General features: G+C 36.3%; 1 protein-coding gene and 1 long non-coding RNA gene across 2 annotated transcripts in view; one reads left to right on the forward strand and one right to left on the reverse strand.

Annotated features, from left to right (window-relative positions):
- Window positions 1–24,563, forward strand: part of LOC125647623 (uncharacterized) — a 243,738-nt gene that overhangs the window by 81,137 nt on the left and 138,038 nt on the right. Inside the window, exons 11-12 of the mRNA XM_056143955.1 lie at window positions 8,505–8,600; window positions 17,971–18,054. Of these exons, the coding sequence (XP_055999930.1) occupies window positions 8,505–8,600; window positions 17,971–18,054 (180 nt within the window). The remainder of the gene's footprint in view (window positions 1–8,504; window positions 8,601–17,970; window positions 18,055–24,563) is intronic.
- On the reverse strand, window positions 4,589–6,064 carry LOC125647829 (uncharacterized). Its single transcript, XR_007360110.2, has 2 exons — window positions 5,113–6,064; window positions 4,589–4,894 (listed from the first exon to the last, which is right to left on the reverse strand). It is a non-coding gene; the product is annotated as an uncharacterized LOC125647829 (long non-coding RNA).

The raw sequence follows: 24,563 nt of genomic DNA on the forward strand, positions 1-24,563 counted from the left end.
TCCTGTGGCTTTCGAATTGGGAAAAATTGTCGACATTTCAGTCAAATTGGGAAAAATCAATTTTATCAAAAATAAGTTTTAAAATCATATCAAACCTTATATTATCTTTATTTTACATATCTAATTTTCTTTAACCTTCTAAAATTTTCAACTATTCTATCCAAATCATCATTCCCATAATTGTTGTTAAATCTTATGTATATGTAATTCACATCGAATGTTTATTTTTTTCAAATACGTTTTCCTTTCATAATTTTATTATTGGGAAAAATACAAGCTAAATTGGGGAAAAATGGGCAATTTTTAGAAGGAGAAAGGGCGAAATTCGGACCCCAAAATGGGCCTTTAAAAAATCACTGTTACCGAAACGAAACCCAACGGAACAGATTGTATAACCGAACTCTTTTAATTATAATAATTAAAAATGGTATCTTATGCCCCTGTTAAAGTTACCACATAAGAATAAAATTCGCCTCCCCTTTGATGTAGGCTTTTGGCTTGACTAAAGTTGGAAAGGGGGTTGGGTGTGGGTGGGTGAGTAAGCACAAAATATCCGAATTTGATTAAATACCATGTGCAATTATTTTCAGATCCATAAATTTCAGAACGGATGGTTACAAGCTCAGAGGTCTGGGGAAACACACTAAATGAGGGGTGGGGTCACCGGCGTTGGATCCGCCTTTGGGAATATACATTGTTTGAAGAAGCTGGGGTCTGAGAAAGTTTAAAGCAGGAAGAGCTCTTAACCCGTTATTTTCTCTCTAACTGCTGAGGTGCGAGTACTTTCAATAATGGGAAAAATTAAACAATATACCATATTATATGAATATGTGGTATTAAAAATTATTATTGATATGTAGTGTGTCTAAAGATAACTCTATACATTTGGGGTGTTGCTAAGACGGGAAATTAAAAACGGGATGGAAAACAGATTTTTTTAATGCAATGATATCAGGAGGAGGTCAGCATTTTGTAAAATCAAAAGGCTTATGAACCAGGGAAACAGAAATTACAAAGAGAACGGGAGGACATACTCAGAATCTACCGTTTGATATACTACATACAAATACACAATATCCACATGTATACATAGATTTGTCTTTAAAGCAAAAAATACTGAAACATATATTTATGCCCAAAGGCAGATCCAACGCCGGCGACCCCACTCCTCGTTTATTGTGTTTCCCCAGACCTCTGACCTGTGAGACTGTAACCCTCCGTTCTGAAATTTATGGATCCGAAACTAATTGCACATGGTATTTAATCAACTTCGGATATCTTGTGCTTACTCTCACACACACACACACACACCCCCTCCCCCCTATTTCCAACTTTTAAAACTTTGTATCAGTCAAACCGGAAGCCTACATCAAAGGGGAGGCGAATTTTATTGATATGTGGTAACTTTCACAGGGTTCTAAGATACCATTTTTGAGTCGGCGAAGCGAGATGCTCCTTGCTATCAACGGCGTGCAGATTTATCGTGTATCACAAACTTTCTGTTTATTCTTACACCGACTGCAAATAAATCCCGCACACAAAGATCTTCAAAAATTGTTCATTTGCTTTTTGAACAGCTTCATTAAATTTTGAAGACATATCATACATGTATGTTGACATTCTTATAACAATGTAATCTAAATGAGTCCCCTCAATATGTTTAAAGAAACTAAACATAGTGCGTATGAATACATGATGTAAGCAACAGGCGATTGTACTTTTTTTTAATTAACCATGCAACGTACGCGTGTAGAAATATATCAACTACAAAAATAGATTCGTAAACATGAAACAAATAACTTGTAAGTAAATATTTTATAGTGAAGAAAGTAATTTCTCTTATATCTACGTATGTAAGATACAGATATTCAATGAAAGAAAGGTATGTAAGATATTTCTATCTTTCATATCACGTGACGTTTATCTTACATATCCTGTGACGTCATAATCAATACACAACTAGCCTACAACTTACCTCGATTGACGAACACTAGCGTCTGCAAAGCTCTTGTACAAAAAATGGCATATTGTAATGTCCCTGATAATCTCCAGGTGTATGTGACCGGACACAAAAATACACATTCCTTGAACAATTACTGCACACTCAACAACAGTCACAAATTCCTCATACACCTATGTCATCCGGTGCATTATGCCAGTTCACAGAAACCCAGCCCACACGGTCTATTACTTCTAGGCCTACCTCCACATTCACTCTGTCAATGTCTACTGTCCGTGCCTCAGGTAAAATAAGTGCCTTCAATGTTCATGAGACTCGAGTCCTTGCAGCGTGAAAAACGAAAGTCTAGCCATGCCCATATTCACCAACAAAAACCACTTGGAATTCCTCTTCACACACTCGTCATTAAATAACTGCACAATTAATATCAATATCAATGCTCCTCTAAGAAAAAAACCGTGAAGTTGTGGATTCATATTCTGATAGGTCTGTCAAAATGTTTCGCGCTGATGACTGTCGAGTTACGTCACGCATCACCTTGATTATTGATTTATTCAAAGAGGAATAACTCTAATACAATTCACTTATACACTCGTCGGCTGATTTTTTGTCGGCAACGTTGTTGCCAAAATGAAGGTCGTAGAATTCGATTCTGGTGTTATTTTTAATGTACAGCGAAAAATTAATTAATTGGAAAATTCTCAAAATGGCGTCGCTAGGCACAAGGAAACCGGAAAACTCGAGAAATATGAGAGAAAAATACTCTCTTATGAGTTGCCATGAAATATTAAGGTGATTCCACCCTCGGGGTTGCAAAAAAGCGGTAAAACCCTCGGCAAAGCCTCGGGTTTCTCAGCTTTTTTGCAACCCTCGGGTGGAATCACCTTATATTTCATGGCTACTCATAAGAGAGTCTTATAATATTTCATGGCTACTCATAAGAGAGTCTTATAATCTCGCTTTCTTAGGTTGGAAAAGCATAGTAAATATTTGAAAATGGTATTGGTATATTATGACTGATCATACTCCCCGTCGAGGCCTGTTGGAAAGTGTGTCAAAGCCTAAACCATGTGACTATATTTCTCCGGGAATCTACCGGGGTGAGACGAGGAACGCACGTTCAGTTTGTTATGTTTTTCTACAGTCAGATATAGATAATCACATATAGGGTGATTTACCGTATTTTGCCGAATATATTTGATACGCATCCCCCTTTGTCAAGTTTTGAGGCCTGTAAATTGTGGAACTACCAGTGTTCGTGTGTACAATCGCATTTAGCTTCACGAGAAATCTTTGTGGAAATAATGCAGGTTCTAAAAAAAGCATGCACTAGAATTTATATACAGTGCAGCAAATTTGTTTTTTAAGATAACGGCAATCTTGTCCTTATACAGTCTTCGACTTTAACCGGTGGCCCGATGCCCGAGGCCAGTAAAATCGGGATCGGGCTTCTAAAAATATTTAACCTAGGAGTCCGGAGGGCCTGTAAATGTTTTATTGTATGTTTTGTATATATTACAAATATAGCGTGAGATTGACTCAGACTTTGTCATGACTTACATGTAGCAATCAAATTTCGCATTGAAAAATGATCAACCATCCTGCCTTTTATGAAGTATAGGGAGGCACAGCACTGGAAGTTAATGTAAATATATAGTATGTGCATATATAAAAATTACATGCACATACTATATATTTACATTAACTTCCAATGTCCGTGTTGGGATTCCCGTGGGGTTTCGGATTAGAATAGGTCCTCAGTACCCCCTTGCTTGTCGTAAGAGGCGACTAATAGGGGCGGTCCTTCGGATGAGACGGCAAAAACCAAGGTCCTGTGTCACAGCAGGTGTGGCACGATAAAGATCCCTTCCTGCTCGATGGCCATAAGCGCCGAGCATAGGCCTAAATTATGTAGCCCTTCACCGTCAGTGGCGACGTCTCCATATGAGTGAAATATTTTCAACAGGGACGTAAAATAATATTCAACCCGTGTAGGGAGGGGGCTCGTCAGTGAAATTACAAACCTCACAAGCATATTTCACAATCACAACCATCAGATCCAAATAAATTAAAAAAAAACAACCAGTAGTACAAGGAGAAAAAGAGATCACAAAGTTAAGCCCCATTGGACCGAGGGTGGGCATTTGCTGAGATTTGATTCAGGAGAAAACAATGTTTTGTACGTGGTGTATACAAAACACAGTAGAACATGAGCTTCTGATGTCATCTGTTGAAAAATAAAATAAGATATAATAATGTCAGTTGTTCTTTAACTATGGTCATCTGGATAATGGATATGTATTTTCCTACAGTAGAACATGCTTGTACCTTGCAAATGACAAGTGGTCGAATTAGAAAAAAACATTTTGGGCCATTTAAATATTGTTGGGGCTTGCAAAATTATTATACTAGCATACATGCCAACTTTTGAAAATCCCCATGGGGGATTTTGCGTGCGACGACCTTTTTTCAACGCTCAAAATTCACGACATTTTTCCATGAAAATAAATATTTGTCTTTTCAAATAAAATATCAATCTAATCATTATACATGCATCATACATTAACACAACACCAAGTGTGTTTGACCATTGACTTGAACAAAACTATAAAAAAAAACAAACCCCACTTTGAAAGACATACATAAGTATTTTATTAAAATTATCTATTCAGCAAAAAATCCTCTCCAACAAGTCACATACAAATATCAAATAATACTTAAAGTTGCATCCTTTTACACCATATACACATTGGCTGGTCTATATATCAAAATTTAAATTGAAGCACATGCATTTAGGTACGACTACAAAGGCGATCTTGGTTGTCTGTAAACATGGGCTTGCAGAGTCTGGTGGAACAATCTGCATTGCAACCAGAAAAGGAGTAGTCTGCCCTGCTATGAAGTTTGCGAACAAAACCTTTGCACCCATGACATCTGAAATAATTACCAGGAAAAAAACACATCAAAATATACGTTTTTACTTGTAAATTAAAGCTACTTGCTAATATAAAATTCAGTACAGACTTGTGCGAATTACGCATCACAAAGTCTATTGAATGCTACACTATATAGACTATGTAATACATCGCTATAGACAGATAGATTCGGATAGCCTATATTATTTTAGTTGGAAAAACATATATTTTACGTACCTTATTGCATATTTTGGATGCTGTCAGCGAGAGGCAAAAAATCGGGAATGTCCGATTGTTTGGTGGTGCATGGTGACACTATTATCGTTGTCATTCACGTTTGTGTAAAGGATATGTCAATTTGAAATCCGTCCCGATTAATTACTATCAAAACATGCTTCGCACTGTCCAATAAGCACCCCGACACAGGCAGACCAGGTAAATTACATCACCCCGATACCATGCGACACAGGTAAACAGCAATGGCTGACTATTGTCCCGATTTCTGATTGGCCAGTTCAGAAATGACGCGGGATTTCAAATTCCGGTTGGAAATGGGGATTTGTTGTCGTAAAATGGGAGATATTTTTAGAAAATCGGGATTTCGGGGTATTTTTGCAATCCCGATCGGGATATCGGGATTTGCCTTTTCAACTGCTTCAAATCGGGAGAATCCCGCACAAATCGGGAAAGTTGGCATGTATGTACTAGGAGGCCCGAAGGGCCTGTGCTTCACAAAGTTTTTCGTGAAGACTGCTTATACACACTATGAACATAGCAGTATTTTTGGGGAAATAATTTTAATTTCAGCAAAGCACGAGAGTTCGTAGGAACAAAGTTTTAACAAACTCGATATTTTCTTTGTTTAAAGTTTACACACTCACACACACACACAAACACACACACAATTAAATAGCATTCAATGAAGCTTCGAAAAATGACGTAGCAAGGTGCGATATAACAACCCCCCTCGGTAATTATAAACATTTCAAAAATCAAAGCCAGTAATTTAATTGGTACTAAGTGAAGAATTCAAACATAACCCTCTAAAATTTCGCCGCATTTAGATGGGTAAGTACATCAGTCGTTTACTGCAAAAGGAAAGTTAAAACTCAAAAGTAATCGCATATTCCCAGACCCATGAAAAACGTGCAACATGCAGAAATCTGACAAAATCAAGTGACAAAGGACGTGTACACAAATTGTGCTAGTTACGGTATCATAATATCATAGCAGTTTTAAAAATTGCATGATGATAAATTTTAATTGGCTTTTTCATAATGATTAGTTACAGGGTGTAAGATAATTTTTTTAAAAACAATTTTATGCTTTTAGATTAAAACAAAATGAGTCAAAAACCTTTAGCGGTATCTATAATGTGTCGCTTCACATGAAAAAAATAATTATAAAGTGCGTATTATATTTGGTTGAATATGAGTGTAAATCAATAAGCATAATGCATTTTTTTCTAGAATTATGGAAGCCCATTAATGTCATTGTAATAGTCAGTATTTATGTTTTTCCGAAGTATGGAAACCCATTTCAGCCATATTTCTAAATTCATGTGACTGTATATATATGAGATTCTGTAAACAATTACTTATGCCCCCTTGCAAAGAAGAAAGGGGGGGGGGGGTGTTGCTTTGCACTTGTTGGTCGGCAGACCACATGTTCGCTTAATATCTTGGGAACCATTCACTTGATCTTTATGATATTTCAAATGTTGGTTGGTTATGAGTAGAAGAGGACCCTTATTGATTTTTAGGTCAAAAGGTGAAAAGTAAGTCCAATCTGAACATAGGAATATACTGTCCATTCAATATCTTGAGGACCCTTTGCTTGACAGACATCAAACTTGGTACACTGGTACATCCTAAGGAGTAGATTACCCCTTATGATTCTAAGGTCAAATGGTTGAAGGTAAAGGGTTAAAATGTACATAGGAATATACTTTTCACTCAATATCTCGAGAACTCTTTGCTTGACGGACATCAAACTTGGAACACTGGTACATCTTAAGAAGTAGATGACCCCTGTTGATTTTCAGGTCATATGGTTAAAGATCAAGGGTCAAACTGGACATAGTAATATATTGTCTCCTATATTTCAAGAATCAGTAACTTGACTGACACCAAACTTGGTACACTGGTACATCCTTTGGAATAGATGACTCCTATCTATTTTAGGTCACATGTCCATTCTGGACATAGAAGATATTATCCACTCAACATCTTGACTTGCATTGGTTTGGTACTATTATCAATTAAATGATGGATGTGTATAACCGTTTACAATTTTGCACCACGTTGGGAGTTGGGGTATTGTTGTATTGTTTGACAAACATTTCTTGTTTTCTTTATTGTTTTGATGGTAGCATTTTATGACTAGTTGATGACTAAACTCTCAAAATATGCCGGATAATCAGTACAGTAAAAACAGCGATGTTTCTTACAGATGTCAACTGCATAGTCATTGTAACATTGACTAAAGTTTAAGGAATTGATTTGCTAAACTTTTTTGTTGAATGGTATCTTCTTACAACCACCGTGGTGCTTATTTGAGGGTTTTCTGTTGTGATATAAAGTACTATATCATAATATGAGTACATAATGAGTTTCCTCCAATTCTTAGCCTTTGTACATCATGGGTTGTTTAGCACAATCACCAGTTAGCAATGACTCTTTACATCCATGTTGGATATGTACATTTAATTTAAATGGCAGTGGTCATGACTTAGTCAAATTTAGTCACGTTATACAGTTATGATGCATTAAAGTATAAATCCTGCTAAAAGAAGCGTGCATATGCGAAATCACACACACGATGTTCGTCATCTTTGATTACTACTATCTTGCTCCTTCAAGATTACCTATTCCAGTTGACAATGAAGAGCGAGTCGACTCTCAAGCCATTCAGGCCTTTGATTAATTATTATAATTAAAAGAGTTCGTTTATACAATCTGTTTCGTTTCGTTTAGGTGGGTTTCGTTTCGGTCTATTTCGTTTTGCACTTTACAGGTACCCTGACAGAAGCTCATTATAGAGAGTTTATTATTTGTTTTGAAAACAAAAATTGAGGTGTGTTATTGTTTAAGAAGTTTTCAAAATAAATGGATATTGATCCAAGTTTATTTTATATATATTTCACATCTCAAGTATACGCCTCAAGTAAAAGTAAATCTTAGTTAACTTTGAATTTTCACTCAGCAGAAAGACAATTTCTGTTGAATTCCAGGCGTAATGATCCAGGCATAATTTTGAACTAAATTTCCACCTCATTTCCACCTGGAATCTGTGTGAAAATTCAGACACAGAACATAAATTAATAAATTCTGTCTCCTGCTCAATTGTGCTTGGAATTGACTCTCCCTGCTCAGATTACTCTTGGATTCCATCTCATTTCGGATTCCAGGCGAAATATGCGTAAAATGTTCATTTGGGCTCAAATGAGTTAAACTGAGTAGATATATACTACATTGCATCTTCATTGTACTAGTGAAGTTAAGCAAGTGAATTCTGTTATATGCAACATAGTTATTCAAGTTAATCATTGGCTTCTTGTTTGAAATGATGCATTTCCTTTATGATTTACAGATGGCATTTTTGAAATGTGATTCATAAAATTTTTGTAGAATACATACCCTTACTACAACAGGCTCTCCTGGAATTTAGGATCCTTATCTCACAGTATCATGATGGCAGCTGCAAGCAGAAATTGGAAAAAGATGGTATTCAAGCTGATTTGTTTTTAGTCCCCTACTGACGAAGTCCAAAGGGACTTTAGGTTTGCGCTCTGTCTGTCCATCCGTCTGTCTGTCCATCAGTCCAGTTTTCTGCACCTTTTCTCTCTGTTCTTGCAGATATTTATTTTTATATTTGGTACGTTGCTTTGCCATAACAAGTTACAGATCAAGTTCAAATTTCATCTCGGTCGATTGATTTTTCATTAAGTTATGGCCCTTGGAATAATAGCATTAATTGTTGTTTACATCCAAGTTTCTTATCTCTGTAGATAAGAGTACTACACTCATTAAAACTTCTAGCATAGTAATGCAACAATATAGCTAAATTATTCATGATCACCTAAATTATCACAGTTTATTTGACTTGGTTAAAGACCTTAACCTAATTATGAAAGCTCTAGTGAGCTTTTCTGATCACCTGTTGTCTGTAAACTTTTTATATTTTCGACTTCTTATCCAGAACCACTGGGCCAATTTCAAACAAACTTGGCTAAAAGCATCCTTGGTTGAAGGGCTTTCAAGTTTGATGAAATGAACAGCCATGTCCCTTTCAAAGGGGAGATAATTACAAAAATGCAACTATAGGGTGGGGTCATTTAAAAATCTCAAAAACCACTGAGCCAGTAAAGCTGAGATTTACATGAAAGCTTCCTGATATAATGCAGAATCAAGTTTGCTGAAATCATGGTCCCCAGAGGTTGGATGGGGCTACAATAGGGGATCAAAGTGTTACATCAAAAAAATATATAAGGAAAATCTTTAAAGAAAAGCTGATATTTACATGAAAGCTTTCTGACGTAGAGCAGATTCAAGTTTGTTCAAATCATGATGGCCCCCGGGGGTAGGATGGGGCAACAAGGGGAGGATCAAAGTTTTGCATACAAATATATAGGGAAAATCTTTGAAAATCTTCTTCTCAAGAACCACTGAGCCAGAAAAGCTGATATTTACATGAAAGCTCTCTGACATAGTGCAGATTTAAGTTTCTTAAACTCATGGCCCCCGGGGTAGGATGGGGCCACAATAGGGGATCAAAATTTTACATAAAAATGTAGGGAAAATCTTTAAAAATATTCTTCTCAAGAACCTTTTGGCAAAAGAAGTTGACATTTACATGAAAGCTTTCTGACATAGTGCACTTTCATGTTTGTAAAAATCATGGCCTCCAGGGGTAGGTTGGGGCCACAATAGGGACTGGTTTTACATGCAAATACATATGGAAAGTCTTCAGATATGGGCCAAGGTGCCTCAGGTGAACAATGTTGCCCATGGGCCTCTTGTTTCCTTGTCTAGTCTCTACTTGAATTGTAGTTGATTTCCGACCATTCCTATCCTGGTTCCCCAATTATCCCTTTTACCATAACCTACATAATGAACTTTGAATATTATTGTGGTACAATAATTTTGGTAACCGGTAGAGGACTATGTATTACCATGCAATACTCTCAGAATGCTTTTTTAGGTCAACTTAGAAAATTCAGGTGACCTATTGCAATTGGTTGTCGTCGTGTGTTAACAATTGAACATTTTTAACTTCTTGAATATACCAATCGAATTCTTTTCAAATTTGGTATGAAGTATCTTTGGGGGAAGGGGGACATAAATTGTAAATTTCAGATCTTCAGCACCCCTTGGGCCTTAAGGTCTGGGCAAAAAGTACCCCAAATTGACCAATTTTCAAAAATCTTCTCAAGAACCGCATGTGTAGGAGAAACTAAATGCATGGTGATGGAAAGCAGGAAGGTCTCTACCAAAATTGTAAATTTCATGACCCCCGGGGTAGGGGTTCTGACCCCCAGGGCAGGGTTTCTGACCCCAAGGCAGGGCCAAACTTGGTATATAGTGTTTATGTGTAAAACACTTAAATAACATCTTGTTTAGTGATGTTGATACTATATTGAAACTAAATAAATATTTAGAAAAAGCAGGTAGTCCTTTACCAAAATTGTAAAGAACAAGGTACATTTGTGTAACTTAAATCAAAGTTATATCTAATTTTATAGCATTATTACATCATGAATAAGAGTTTTTCCCGCCATTTTTTAAAACGAGTTTGATAACTGTTAAATTTGATCCAGATTATTGCTTAGGAAAAGGTGTGCCCATCCGTCGATCAAAATGCAATTAATATATATTGTGTATTAAGAGAAGACGAAAAATGTATTTGAATATGAATTTTCTCGACGCATGGACTGTATGTTTTCTGAAAGGAAAACACCCTGAATTTATGAAATTTTTCATTGATTTTGGCATTTTTGGCAATTTTATGCCAACTTCACGCTCCTGTCATATAACACAAAGCAATTTCGGATCAAATTAAACGTAGTTTTGATTTGCTTATATATTCCTTATTTGAATGCCAGATTTTCGGACCCCTGCTGAAATTATCTATTTTCTGGGCCAGATGACAGTAGAAACTATACCTACTTCTGTGATGATCCCTGGGGTAGGGGTTTTGGTATCGGGGTAGGGCCAAAATGGTCAGTTATTAAATGTGTGAACAATGGACATTTTTACCTTCTTCTTGATGACTATCATTCCAATTCTTTTCAAATTTGGTATGAAACATTAGGGGTGGGGCAAAAAGTGTCCAAAATTGACCAATTTTTAAAAATCTTCTTCTCAAGAACTGCACCCATGTAAGAAAAACTAAATGCATGGTGATGTAGAGCAGGAAGACCTCTACCAAAATTGTAAATTTCATGATCCCCGGGGTAGGGGTTCTGACCCCAGGATGGGGCCAAACTTGGTATATAGTGCTAAATGGATAGAACAGGTAGTCTTATACCAAAATTATAAATTTGATTTTCTCCAGAGTAAGGGTTATGACCCCTGGGTGGGGCCAAACTTAGTATATAGTATGTATAGTATGTATGTGTAAGTTTGCTGATACTGTATAAAAGCTAAATGCATACTTAGTAATAGCAGAAAAGGGATGTACAAAAAATGGTGAATTTCATAACCCAGGGTTATTACTTTAGAATGTGTCCTAATTAGTTCTATCGTTTGATGTTTTAATGTTAATACACCTATAATTTAAAGCCTTTCATCAGTGCATACACTTTTGAAGGCAGTGAAGTTTTAAGAACGCATCTTGTTTATACTGTTGCTGAACATTTAGCTTAGATATTCAGAAGAGGATATTTTTTCTAGATTTTATAGCTCATGGCAGTCGATATTTTTTTTAGGATGGGTGGGGTGATTTGGGAAAATATATTTGTATGGGTGGTTGTCTTCCAGGTTAAATAAAAAACATGGGTGCCTGTGAATTATGATAAAAATGAAAACGTATCGCGTTACGTTTCTTTTATTACAAAAGAAGAAATGCGGAGCCATTCTACATTAACTTAAGTACGGAAAAAAGATTGACAAATGGGCAGATAACTCAATGTTACCGTAAACTTTTCCCCTCCAAGGCGTTACCCAACCTATTGTACCTGTCCTAAACGACCACCTGTCTTAACGCAACCAACGATCATGAGTTTTACAGTTTTACAACCTTTCTGTGTAATTTCACCTTTATGAAACGACTGTACATTTTTTTGATTACAACGCGATTCCTACTTTCGATTTCAGTCGAGCATGACTATTCTGGAAATTATCGCCCCTAACACTTTCGTTTTAAAATGCACAGGTAATAGTTCGGCGGTGATCTTGTTTAATCGGCACTCTGAATGAATTATTATACCCAAGCTATCAATTGGTTAACGTGTAATTAACATGCAGCGTCGTGTGAGGTTAATTACCAAAACCTGAGTTGTTGTTTATTTAACAAAATCAAGGATCAGGGAATCACAACCGTTGTTTCCGAAGGTGTGAATTTCGACAGACTTCGAGACGTGCGGTGTAATTCGGATATGAAATCTCCCACCTGGTATACCATTACGTTTAACAGAGTGGAAAATTTGCCTGATTGCAATATAAATCAGGTAAATATTATGCTTGGGACTGAAATTTTAAATGGAATATTCGCGAGTTTCCTGTACGAGAAATTGTAGTGGGAAAAGTCAAAGGAAAAAAGTCACAACCTATATGCATACACTTTGTGATTTAGGGAAATATCTATGTCTTGTACTTAAGTTGCGAGAAAACCTAACTCGTTGAAAAGTTCTTTTCCGTTGCTTGCTTGAATTTGTACACCACTATACAATGCCATTTTATGTATACATATTGTAACTGATGTAATAAGACACATGTCTTTTAAAAGCAACAAAGAGAGTAACAATATATGTGAATTTAAATTTGAAGTGGTATAATATATTCATATTTTATTTAGTTTTATATCATTAAAAAAACCAACTTCTTGTTATTTCAACAATTAACAAGCACCCAGATCATGACATGAGTAAAAAGGACATGCACATCTAGTCCAGAAATGATATGACAATATCCCACACCATTAGTCTAGTGAAACTGTTCTTTTATAATACGCAAACAGAGCTTAGGTTTCTACAACTCGCATGTTTCCAGAGTATACAGAATTAATTGCATTTTTTCTTTCATTTTATATGCTGAGATCATCCTTTTTTCTCCCTACCAAAATTGCATTGGAAACCAAAATATGTAGTTTTTTCTGCAATGATTGCTACCTTCATCTCCCGATAAAACAACAAAGAAAGACCATTTTATTGTTTATATTTTTTGCATTTTTAAAAATATAAACTAGAATTAAGTTCCAAAATATCATATGGTTGATCCATTTGTTATGTTAAATGAAAGTATTGAATTGTATGGGTGGTGGTGGCAGGGGAGAATCTAATTGTATGGGTGGTGGTAACAGAGGAAAATTTAATTGTATGCATGGGTGGCTGTCTTAAAAATAAAGTGCCTTCCCTCCCCCCTACATTTTTTTTTGCTGGAATAGCCCTTAGTATTCTTCTCTACTCCTAAGCATCTAGTAATCTCGGCTGAGATTTGGCTTGGCTGAATATATTTATTTAAGAAAGACATTTTATTGTTTAGATTTTTTGCATTTTTAAAAATATAAACTAGAATTAAGTTCTAAAATATCATATGGTTAATCCATTTGTTACGTTAAATGAAAGTATTGAATTGTATGGGTGGTGGTGGCGGCAGGGGAGAATCTAATTGTATGGGTGGTGGTGGCAGAGGAAAATTTAATTGTATGGGTGGCTGTCTTAAAACTAAAGTGGCCCCCCCCCCTATATTTTTAGCCGAGTTGCAACGAAGTTGAACTCGGCTATTGGTTTTGTGATGTGGGCGATTGGGCGTCAACAATTGGTTTCCGGATGATAACTCGAAAAGTTTACAATCTAATCAAATGAAACTTTGATATATTGTTAGGTACCAGGTAAGGAAAACCCCTATTGATTTTGGAGAAAAAGGGTCAAAGGTCAAGGTCACAGTGACCGAAAATAAAATGAAAATTTTGGTTTCCGGATGATAAGTCCGGAAGTTTAAATCTGAATCAAATGAAACTTGGATATATTGTTGGATACTAGGTAAGGAAGACCCTTATTGATTTTGGAGAACAAAGGTCAAGGTCACTGACTGAAAATACAAAGAAAATTTCAGAAAAATTTGGTTTCTGGATGATAACTACGAAAGTTTAAATTCGAATCAAATGAAACTTTGACATGTTGTTGGGTACCAGGGAAGGAAGACCCCTATTAATTTTGGAGGTCAAGGTCACAGTGACCGAATATAAAATGAAAATTTCAGAAAAATTTGGTTTCCAGATGATAACTCCGAAAGTTTAAATCCGAATCAAATGAAACTTGGATATATTGTTGGGTACCAGGTAAGGAAAACCCCTGTTGATTTTGGAGAAAAAAGGTCAAAGGTCAAGGTCACAGTGACCGAATATAGAATGAAAATTTCAGAAATATTTGGTTTCCGGATGATAACTCAGAAAGTTTAAATCCGAATCAAATGATACTTAAAGATATTGTTATGTACCAGGTAAGGAAGACCCCTATTGATTTTGGAGAAAATAGGTCAAAGGTCAAAGTCGCAGTGACCGAATATAGATTGAAAACTTCAAACAAATATGGTTTCTGCACAGTAACTCGAAAAGTTTAAAACTGAAATTAGTTCTTCACAATTATAAATATGCTACATTATTCCTGGCTTTACAATGTATCCCATGCAACTCGCCTCATGCACCCCTGGGTGCATATACTGATTTTTTTTTTGCTGGAATAGCCCTTAGTATTCTTCTCTACTCCTAAGCATCTAGTAATCTCAGCTGAGATTTGGCTTGGCTGAATATTTGGACTGACGTCTTCACCGAATCTCGGAGTAGTCCTTCATAATTCATTTCTGGAAATTTACTTTCAGCTTCAGCTGGTTCTGTGCACTTATTTGACAATTGCTTCAAATCAGTTTAGTTGACTATGAAAGCAAATCTGTATCACTATTAATGCTGTATTACTTTAAATACCGTCTAATTATGTAAATTCCATGAAATAAACCATCACTTATTTTTCCGTTCAAATGAAGACTTCAATGGTGCAATATTTTATCTCCCAAAAGTGAAGAGTTATTTTACATACAAATATAAAGGGAAAATCTTTAAAAATTGTCTTTTCAAGAACCACAGGGCTAGGAAAGTTCAAACTTACATATAAGCTTTCTGACATAGTGCAGATTCAAGTTTGTTAAACTCATGGCCCCCGGGGATAGGATAGGGCCACAATAGGGGATCAAAGTTTTACTTACAAATATATAGGGAAAATCTTTAAAGATCTAAGAACTACTCGGCCAGGAAAGTGGAAATTTACATGAAAGCTTCCTGACATAGTGGAGACTCAAGTTTATTGAAATCCTGGCCCCTGGTGGTAACATGGGGCCACAATAAGGGATGAAAGTATAACATACAAATATATAAGGAAATCTTTAAAAATCTTCTTCTCAAGCACTGATCCAGAAAAGCTGAGATTTACATGAAAACTTCCTGACATAGTGTAGATTCAAGTTTGTTAAACTCATGACCCCTGGGGCTAGGATGGGGCCAGAATAGGTGATCAAAGTTTTTGTCCCCCACCGCAACACGGAAGGCGACATAGAAATACCGGTGTCCATGTGTCCCACTTCGCTTTGTGGACGCAATTCCTCAGAGACCGCCCAATGGATTTTGTTCATATTTTGTAGGATTGTTAGTCACCATGTGTAGTTGATCATGCTACGCCGCCATTTTCATTTGACAATTTTTACAGGAGTTATAGGACTTTGTTGAATTAGTGCATGCTACACTATAGGAACACTTTGTGGACGCAACTCCACTGAAACCGCTTAACGGATTTTGTTCATATTTTGTAGGATTGTTAGTCACCACATGTAATTGATCATACTACGCCACCATTTTGATTCGAGAATTTTTACAGGAGTTATGGGACTTTGTTGAATTTGTACATGCTACACTATAGGAACACTTTGTGGACGCTACTCCTCCAAAACAGCTCAACGGATTTTGTTCAAATTGTGTAGGATTGTTAGTCGCTATATTTAGTTGATCATATTACGTCGTCATTTTGATTTGACAAATTTTATTGGAGTTATGGGACTTTTGTGCTTCAACTTTTTTTGCGGCGGTGGGGGATATGGCTACGTAGAGGAATTAATCTTGTAAATATTGATAAATAGATAAAAATCTTCTTAAGAACCATTGGGCCAAAGAAGTTTACCTTTGTATGAAAGTTTCCTGATATAGTGGAGATTCAAGTTTGTAAAAATCATGGTCCCTGGGGGTAAGATGGGGCCACAATAAGAGATCAAAGTTTTACATAGATATATATAGGGAAACTCTTTAAAAATCTTCTTTTCAAGAACCATTTGGCTATAGAAGTTTACATTTGTATGAAAACTTCCTGACATAGTGCAGATTTAAGCTTGTAAATCGGGGGGTAGGTTGGGGCCACATTAGAGAAAATCTTTAATTATGAGCCATGGTGACTCAGGTGAACGATGTGGCCAAGGGGCCTCTTGTTCCCACTGCAACCAATAAATATCCAATTTGGGAGCATTTTGGATTCTGTGCAATGGAAGGAAATGGTAGATCATGTTGATGTTTTGATCTGTTTAAAGAAAAACATGCAGTTATAATAGTAAGGTGCAATTAAATGTTGCCAATAGTAGTGAAATTGTTCATTTATGGGGCCTCTGTGGTCGAGTGATTAGAGCATCGCGCTCAAAATCACACTGCCTCTGCTCAGCATGGGTTTGAATTCCGCTCGCGCCGGAATGTGAGAAAGTATCCCAGTTTACTTTCGGAAGGTAGGTGGTCTCTTTCCAGGTACATTGTATATGAGTCTCTATTCCACCAATAAAAACTGGGTACCACCAGATAAGTGAAAAAGTGTTGAGTGGCGGAAAACAGCAAAAGAAAACAATCATTTATTGTTATTCATAGCATCTTGAAAGTATCGTGATACATATTGTATTGTTAGGCAAGGATATTGTTTTTGAAAAAAAACCTTGACCCAGGAGCCATGAATTTCACAATTTTGGTAGAGACACCTACTTCATGTTATAAAAATGTTCACAAAGGACTCCATATTTAGGCTTAAATGCAAATATGAGACTCCCTTTAAGGTCCGTGGGCCTCTTGTTGCAAGAAACTATAATCATGTAAATATCTATTTGTGGGCAAAATTGCTACGAATTTGTGGGCTTCTTGAATATGTTGTGGGCACACTGAAATTTTTATCTCTTGGGAGCTTACCATGGTCTTGAGTTTTGAATGAGGTATATTAAATTGATAAGATAATATTTCTACTCTATAATATAGGGTTATTGAACTTATATTGGTGAATATTGGCACGAGTTGGCTGTGAAAATGCACAAGCCTTCGATGTTATTTTGAAAGCGATGCTCTTATATTCACCTATATAAGTTCAATAACCCTTTTATTATATAGCTAAAGTATTTAGTTGTTAAATTATCTCCCTTTTTACTCAAACTACTCCAAAATAGACGAGAATTTATCAATAACAGCATGCATTTCTTAACTGTTCAATATTTAACCTGTCATTAATGCATGAAGCAAATTGATTTTGTGAATGGGGACATCATAATTTATGTACAGTATAACATTTTGCTTAAGTAAATATCAAATACCGGCTCTGTCATATTCGGAGGACTGTCGTCTGCCATTTTGGCTTGTTTATGTCGTTACGGTAACATCAATATTGAACACGTGTACTCGGAATGTTTGGGGCGCATATAATTTACGCAATGCAAAGTTAGCGGTGAATGAATTCTAAGGATATTGAACGCTAACATTCTCTAGATTTTACGCAGATTTTATATTAGACTATTTATTAGCTATATAATAATGTTGAATATTCAATTATCCGATGTTTGCAAGTAATTAATTTTTATGTATTTTATTTAGTTGATAGTTCATCAGTCCACCATCAAAGTCAACAATATCCTCATTCAAAAAGCAAAGGAATTCAACCTTGAATTTACTGCAGAGGTAAGTTTAAGTAGAGTGCTGTGTTATCATCCTGTCCATCATTTGTGATGCACATTATAGTGTAGGCATCTTGTCTATGAACTTTCTTTCTTGCTAGCTTCATTGTACAATTTAATTTGGCAATACATTTAGATAGATTGGTGTTTTGAGCAAACATAAGATCTTGCACACTATGTGGCCTAGGATTGTTAATCTCACATAATCGCCAGTGTGAGACCGTCATAGCCATGTGAAAAAGCTGTGCGAGATTTTTCTGTCTTACACTGCTACAATGTTATGTATTTGCTATGACTTAATTAATTACAGTCAACTCTCGATAAACCGCCACCTTTTGTTCTTATGAAATTTTGGCATTATAACGAATTTGGCGATGAATTGAATTACTGCCGTCTTGAAGAAATAGAGTTACCGTTCTTTTATATGTAAGAGTTATCTTTCCTCTATTTACAATACTTATGTAAGTGAGCGATCGGGTAACATTCGGTAAAACAATCCTGTCTCGTCTATGTTATAAATATCTTTCAAATCATAATTTTTCATTACTTCTATTGCCTCTTTCCGACCATCAATAATCAAGCTCACGTCAATTCCGGCAATTTCACCGCTTATAATTCTGGAAGAAATTCCATGACGTTGTTTGAAACGAGTTAGCCACCCTTCAGAATATTTGAAATTGGATATTCCTAGCTCTGCACCATACTGTTTTTCCTTTTCAATTATCATATCCCCGGTATCAGGAATGTTTTTGTCCTGACTTGCGTAAACCACATAAACAACGCCTTTTCTAAGTCGGTATTAAGTGCACTGCGGTGCCATTTCCTGGCAGGCGAGCCTTCAGAGATTGGGTCAGGGTCGGCAAGAATTGCATCATTTGCTGCTAAGATGTCGCCCACTGTCCTTCTTTTTATAGACTTTTCCCATAAAACAGAAAAATGATTTGCAATATCCTGATGGGTACATTTTGGATGATATGTCCTTGGTACGTAATGATTTGCTTTTTCTCATCGAAATTTAACAGGACCCTCTTTCGTGGCGAAGCCATAGCTAATTGAAAACGTGTTTCTATGATGTATAAACAACTTGACTGCAGTTCATCTCGAGTAATTTTCTTATTTAATCAATACAGCAATTACTGGGATCCTTCTGTCCAGGTGTACGCCGGAGATTTATAATGACCAATTTACTGCTTCATTGACCACATGCACCCATGGCGGTTTATCAAAATAATTGACATGTTGAATTAGACTTTTGTAATGAAAACACTGTGGCAAATGGCGATAGCGAATTTGGCGTTTTAACGAGAGTTTTAAGTAACAGGAAAAATGTTCCTAGAAAAATGCGGCGTTATAACGAAAATGTCGATGAATTGAGTGACGATAATTCGAGAGTTACCTGTACGTTGCATGTATACTTCAAATATAAGTATTGGATTCTTCAAATTATGATTTGATATAGCTTTCTTAAAGGCAGCCTTGGATTTTTTAGTTTACAGATTAAGTGTGTTATGCAATCAAAACAGTGGACTTTAATTTGAGTGAATCGATCAGCTGTTAGACTGAATTCATAATGCTAGACCTGAAAATATGTACAGTTTTCATTGTGAATTTTAATGTAGAGGCGTTACAACATGAATAGGGTTGAAATTGCTCGTACACATCACATGCATGTTACAGAGTAAGTCTCCCAGCCTATTTGGGGTTATGTTAGAGACTAAGTCTCCCAGTCTATTTGGAGTTATCTTTAAATAATTTTTATTACAAAATCATATCTGATTAACAAGCAAGCATCCTTAGATGGTGTAACAAGTTCTTGGAATTAAATCTAAGGCCACCTGGTTCTCAGGCCAGTTTTGTCAAAAAGAAATAAGTTAGGGAGGCCCCCCTCTTTTAAAGATCCGTCATTAGACGGGACATATTATGTTATGGCACTGTCCGTGCATCTATCTGGCTGGCTGGTTGGAAAAAATAGGTGAAACAGTTTTCCGGGCTTTTATTTTTATTACGGACACAAATATTGCCCTGATATTTAGTCAAAGGCTGCCTCTTGGAGGAAGACAAGTGCAGTTAACAGCTGGATTTACGCACTACGACCTACCGTATATACTCCCCTATAAATCAGTCCGCCTATAAGTCGGTTGTATTTTTTATACGCCCGTCGAAGACGGGACATATTATGGTATGGCGTTGTCCGTCTGTCCGGACCTTGTGGGCAGGATACAGACTGAACCATAAGCTCTAGGGCTTTACAACTTGGTACATTTGATCACCATGATGAGAGGAAGATGCCTATTGTTTCTCAAGGTGAGAGGTCAAAGGTCAAGGTCGTAGTATCACTTATTAGGAAAACCTTGTGGGCAGGATACAAACCGAACTGTAAGCTCCAGGATATTATAACTTGGTATATTTGATTACCATGATGAGAGGAAGATGCCTATTGTTTTTCAAGGTCAAGGTCGTAGTATCACTTTTTAGGAAAACCTTGTGGGCAGGATACAAACCGAACCGTAAGCTCCAGGATATTATAACTTGGTATATTTGATCATCATGATGAGAGGAAGGTGCCTATTGTTTTTCAAGGTCAAAGGTCAAGGTCGTAGTATCACTTATAAGGAAAACCTTGTGGGCAGGATACAAACCGAACCGTAAGCTCCTGGATATTATAACTTGGTATATTTTATCACTATGATAATGAATTAGCTCACAGAGGACAGTGCTAACTTCACTAAAATATGAATCCCACTAAAATATGTTTTCCTTGAGCAAAATCTACGGGCGTATTATACCACGTTGGCGTTGCTCTTGTTAAGGTTATTTTGTGGGAATTTGCTATTGACCCGCTTGTAAGTCGGTACAAATTTTTGTCGGAATCAGTTGACAATTTCAAGTCAATGCTCTAGTGTTTTTACCTATGTTTCGAAAAATGTTTTGAGAAATTAATAATTATGAGGTGCTCAATATCCAAGCTATATCTGGGGTTTAAACGCAACCCTTGATCTATAATGGGCAATGATCACTTGTTTACCTAAGCAATATTGTGGTCTCCTAATTACCAGTACCTGACACCATGTTTACTTAGTGGTACGCGCCTCATGAAAACTGTTATTGTGGGATTCCAGTATAATTCATTGTATCAACAATCGAGTTTTTAAAAGTCAAAAATGATGATCTAAATTATCTGTTAACAATATTCAATCTTTTATGAAATATATTTCAGCCGGTATACATATGAATATTTCAATATTAAATTGGTTCGTATTTCAAATTTTACCGATAAACGATAGATTAGTTGAATTGAAAGAATTAGTTAACCGGTATGTAAATAATTTTCAAAATAAATAATAAGTCGGAGATCGAGTTTTGGACTTAAATCGTGCCATACATATACAGTTTGGTTTGAGTAATGGTGGCCCCCATATCTAGCCCGTGTTGTCGCCTTTGCCACAGCATTTTGTCCAAACAATGATGGATGATTTTAGGAGAACGTTTTGGGGTTTACGATAAGTTCTAGAGATAATCGATAATGTACCTCGCCCAAATGACGATAAAGGACGGTATGTGCTGAAATAAAATGAAAGAACTCAGCAAAATTGAGTACCATATCAAAGGAAAGTAGAAACGCTGAAATCTGAATGGCATGTTTTGATACGCAATTTACGCCTTTAAACACAAAGATGACATAGGGTTACAGCAATTATGCACATATAAATAAAAAATATAAATAATTTTGTTATTTTCATCTCTCAACTCCATTTTGTAAAACATACACATGTAACAGAAATTATAATGCGTTATCTGATTCACTCAGGGTTTTGACACAATCTGAGCAAACTGGTATATATACTATATATAACAGTTTACTCATATTGTGTCAAAACCCTGTGTTTTAGTGCTGGTATATTCCCTCCAATTTGCTTTTACTGTACAGTATAATGACACAGTTGAGCATTGAAGGGGTTTATAATTAACACTTGTGAAAGCTGTATGGCTAATCACCAGTTGCCACACAAAAGAATGTAGAAAATGCAAGAGAAAAAAAGAAGAGAAGGAAATAATGTTCTTGATTTCTTTGGTCAATGTTTATTGACGAATGGATTAAAAAATGTGAGTTTTGAAATAAAAAAAAAATCCCTCATCTGTTTTTCATGAGGTAAAAAAAAGGGGGGCCTCTCTCCCTCATTTAATAGCCGAGTTGCAACGAAGTTGAACTCGGCTATTGGTTTGGTGATACAGTTGGGCGTCAACAATTGGTTTCCGGATGATAACTCCGAAAGTTTAAATCTGAATCAAATGAAACTTGGATATATTGTTGGGTACCAGGTAAGGAAGACCCCTATTGATTTTGGAGAACAAAGGTCAAGGTCACAGTGACCGAATATAGATTAAAAATTTCAGAAAAATTTGGTTTCCGGATGATAACTCCGAAAGTTTAAATCTGAATCAAATGAAACTTGGATATATTGTTGGGTACCAGGTAAGGAAGACCCCTATTGATTTTGGAGAACAAAGGTCAAGGTCACAGTGACCGAATATAGATTGAAAATTTCAGAAAAATTTGGTTTCCGGATGATAACTCCGAAAGTTTAAATCTGAATCAAATGAAACTTTGATATTTTGTTGGGTACCAGGTAAGGAAGACCCCTATTGATTTTGGAGAAAAAAAGGTCAAAGGTCAAGGGGTCAGTGACCGAATATAGAATGAAACTTTCAGAAAAATTTGGTTTCCAGATGATAACTCCGAAAGTTTAAATCCGAATCAAATGATACTTAAAGATATTGTTATGTACCAGGTAAGGAAGACCCCTATTGATTTTGGAGAAAATAGGTCAAAGGTCAAGGTCACAGTGACCGAAAATAGATTAAAAATTCCAAAAAAATTTTGTTTCCGGAGGATAACTCGAAATTTTTTAATTTGAATCAAATGAAACTTGGATATATTGTTGGATACCAGCAAAGTAAGGCCCCTATTGATTTTGGAGAACAAAGGTCAAAGTCACAGTGACCGAATATAGATTGAAAACTCCAGACAAATATGGTTTCTGGACAGTAACTCGAAAAGTTTAAAACTGAAATTAGTTCTTCACAATTATAAATATGCCACATCATTCCTGGCTTTACAATGCAGCCCATGCAACTCGGCTCATGCACCCCTGGGTGCATATACTGATTTTTTTCCCACAAAACTGGCTTGAGAACAAAGTAATTATTTTTGTTTTGGCTATACTGAAATGCCTCCAGAAATACAGAAAATTGGAATTGGAAAAAGGGAATTTCGTTAGTTCTAATGGGCATCATTAGAATTAACGAAATTCCCCTTTTTCCAATTCCAATTTTTGGCCGGGTTGCACGAAGTGCAAATCCGGTCTATAGTATGGTGAAGTGCGGGTGGGCGGGCGGTTGGGGAAATTTTTTGAAATCAACTCCTCCTACAGTTTTTAATGTACAACCTTGAAACTTTGCAGAAAGTAAGTATATATATTGAAGTTATGCACTTGCTTTTTTGAAGTCTGACCTTTGTCGAATATGGGCGCTACAGCAAAAAGTTGTTACTAAAAATAGAGTTCAACTTGAAAAAGTTAAGTGAGATTATCTTTTGTGGTTAAATTTAGTTGCACTACCTCTGAGGAAAAATTCAATTATATATGAATGTCAAATTTTCTGGGCATGAGTTGTAAATTTGCAATATAAATAGAGAAATTCTGTTTCTTTATCATATAATCATATACAAGTCATTGTTCATTTTAGTTATTATTACTTAATATTACATATATCAGGCAGTGCTCCTAGTTGCGAGTAAAACGGTCGCATTTGCGACCAGAAAATCAATTTTAGACTAGAGATTATAATTAAGTCACATTTTCGCGAGTGAAGAAAATTTGGGCAACCAGTAAAATTTTAGAATCGGGATCGGAAGTCTGAATAAATATTTTTAGTCTCGGTCAAAACAATCAAGATGGCGGGAAAACGAGGTTTAGAGCACTTTGGATTTATCAATAGTAAAAAACAGAAGCCTCAGCCTTGTACATGTAACAAAGAAATTCAAGAATCACACGGGGAAAGTTTTGCATCAAAAGATGGCGTAGCAATGTCTAAAGAGAAATGCAAAAATAAAGGAAGAACCCCAGTCCTGAAATGGCGAAAGAAATTTTCGTGATGGCAAAATGTTTTGCAGAATTTGTGAGGCCAATAAGCCTGAAACGTCCACAATTTCTAGACATCCATTGTCCTATTTCGCCACGACCGAGTGTACATCTTTCAAACGTGGAAATGTGAGTATTCACGGTAACAGTAAGAGACATGTCATTGTCCGTGACGGCATTATTAGCAGTAAGTCGAGCGGGGCAACTGTTTCTGTTAATTTTCAAAGACAATCAAACTCGGGATGTAGTGTTCTTATTATACCCCCCGCAACAAGTTGTGGGGGGGGGGGGGGGGGGGGGGGGATACTGGAATCGGGTTGTCCGTCTGTCTGTCCGTCCGTCTGTAGACGCAATGGTTTCCGGACTCTAAAGC

The sequence above is a fragment of the Ostrea edulis genome, chromosome 1, assembly GCF_947568905.1.
Source record: "Ostrea edulis chromosome 1, xbOstEdul1.1, whole genome shotgun sequence".
Lineage (NCBI taxonomy): Eukaryota > Metazoa > Mollusca > Bivalvia > Ostreida > Ostreidae > Ostrea > Ostrea edulis.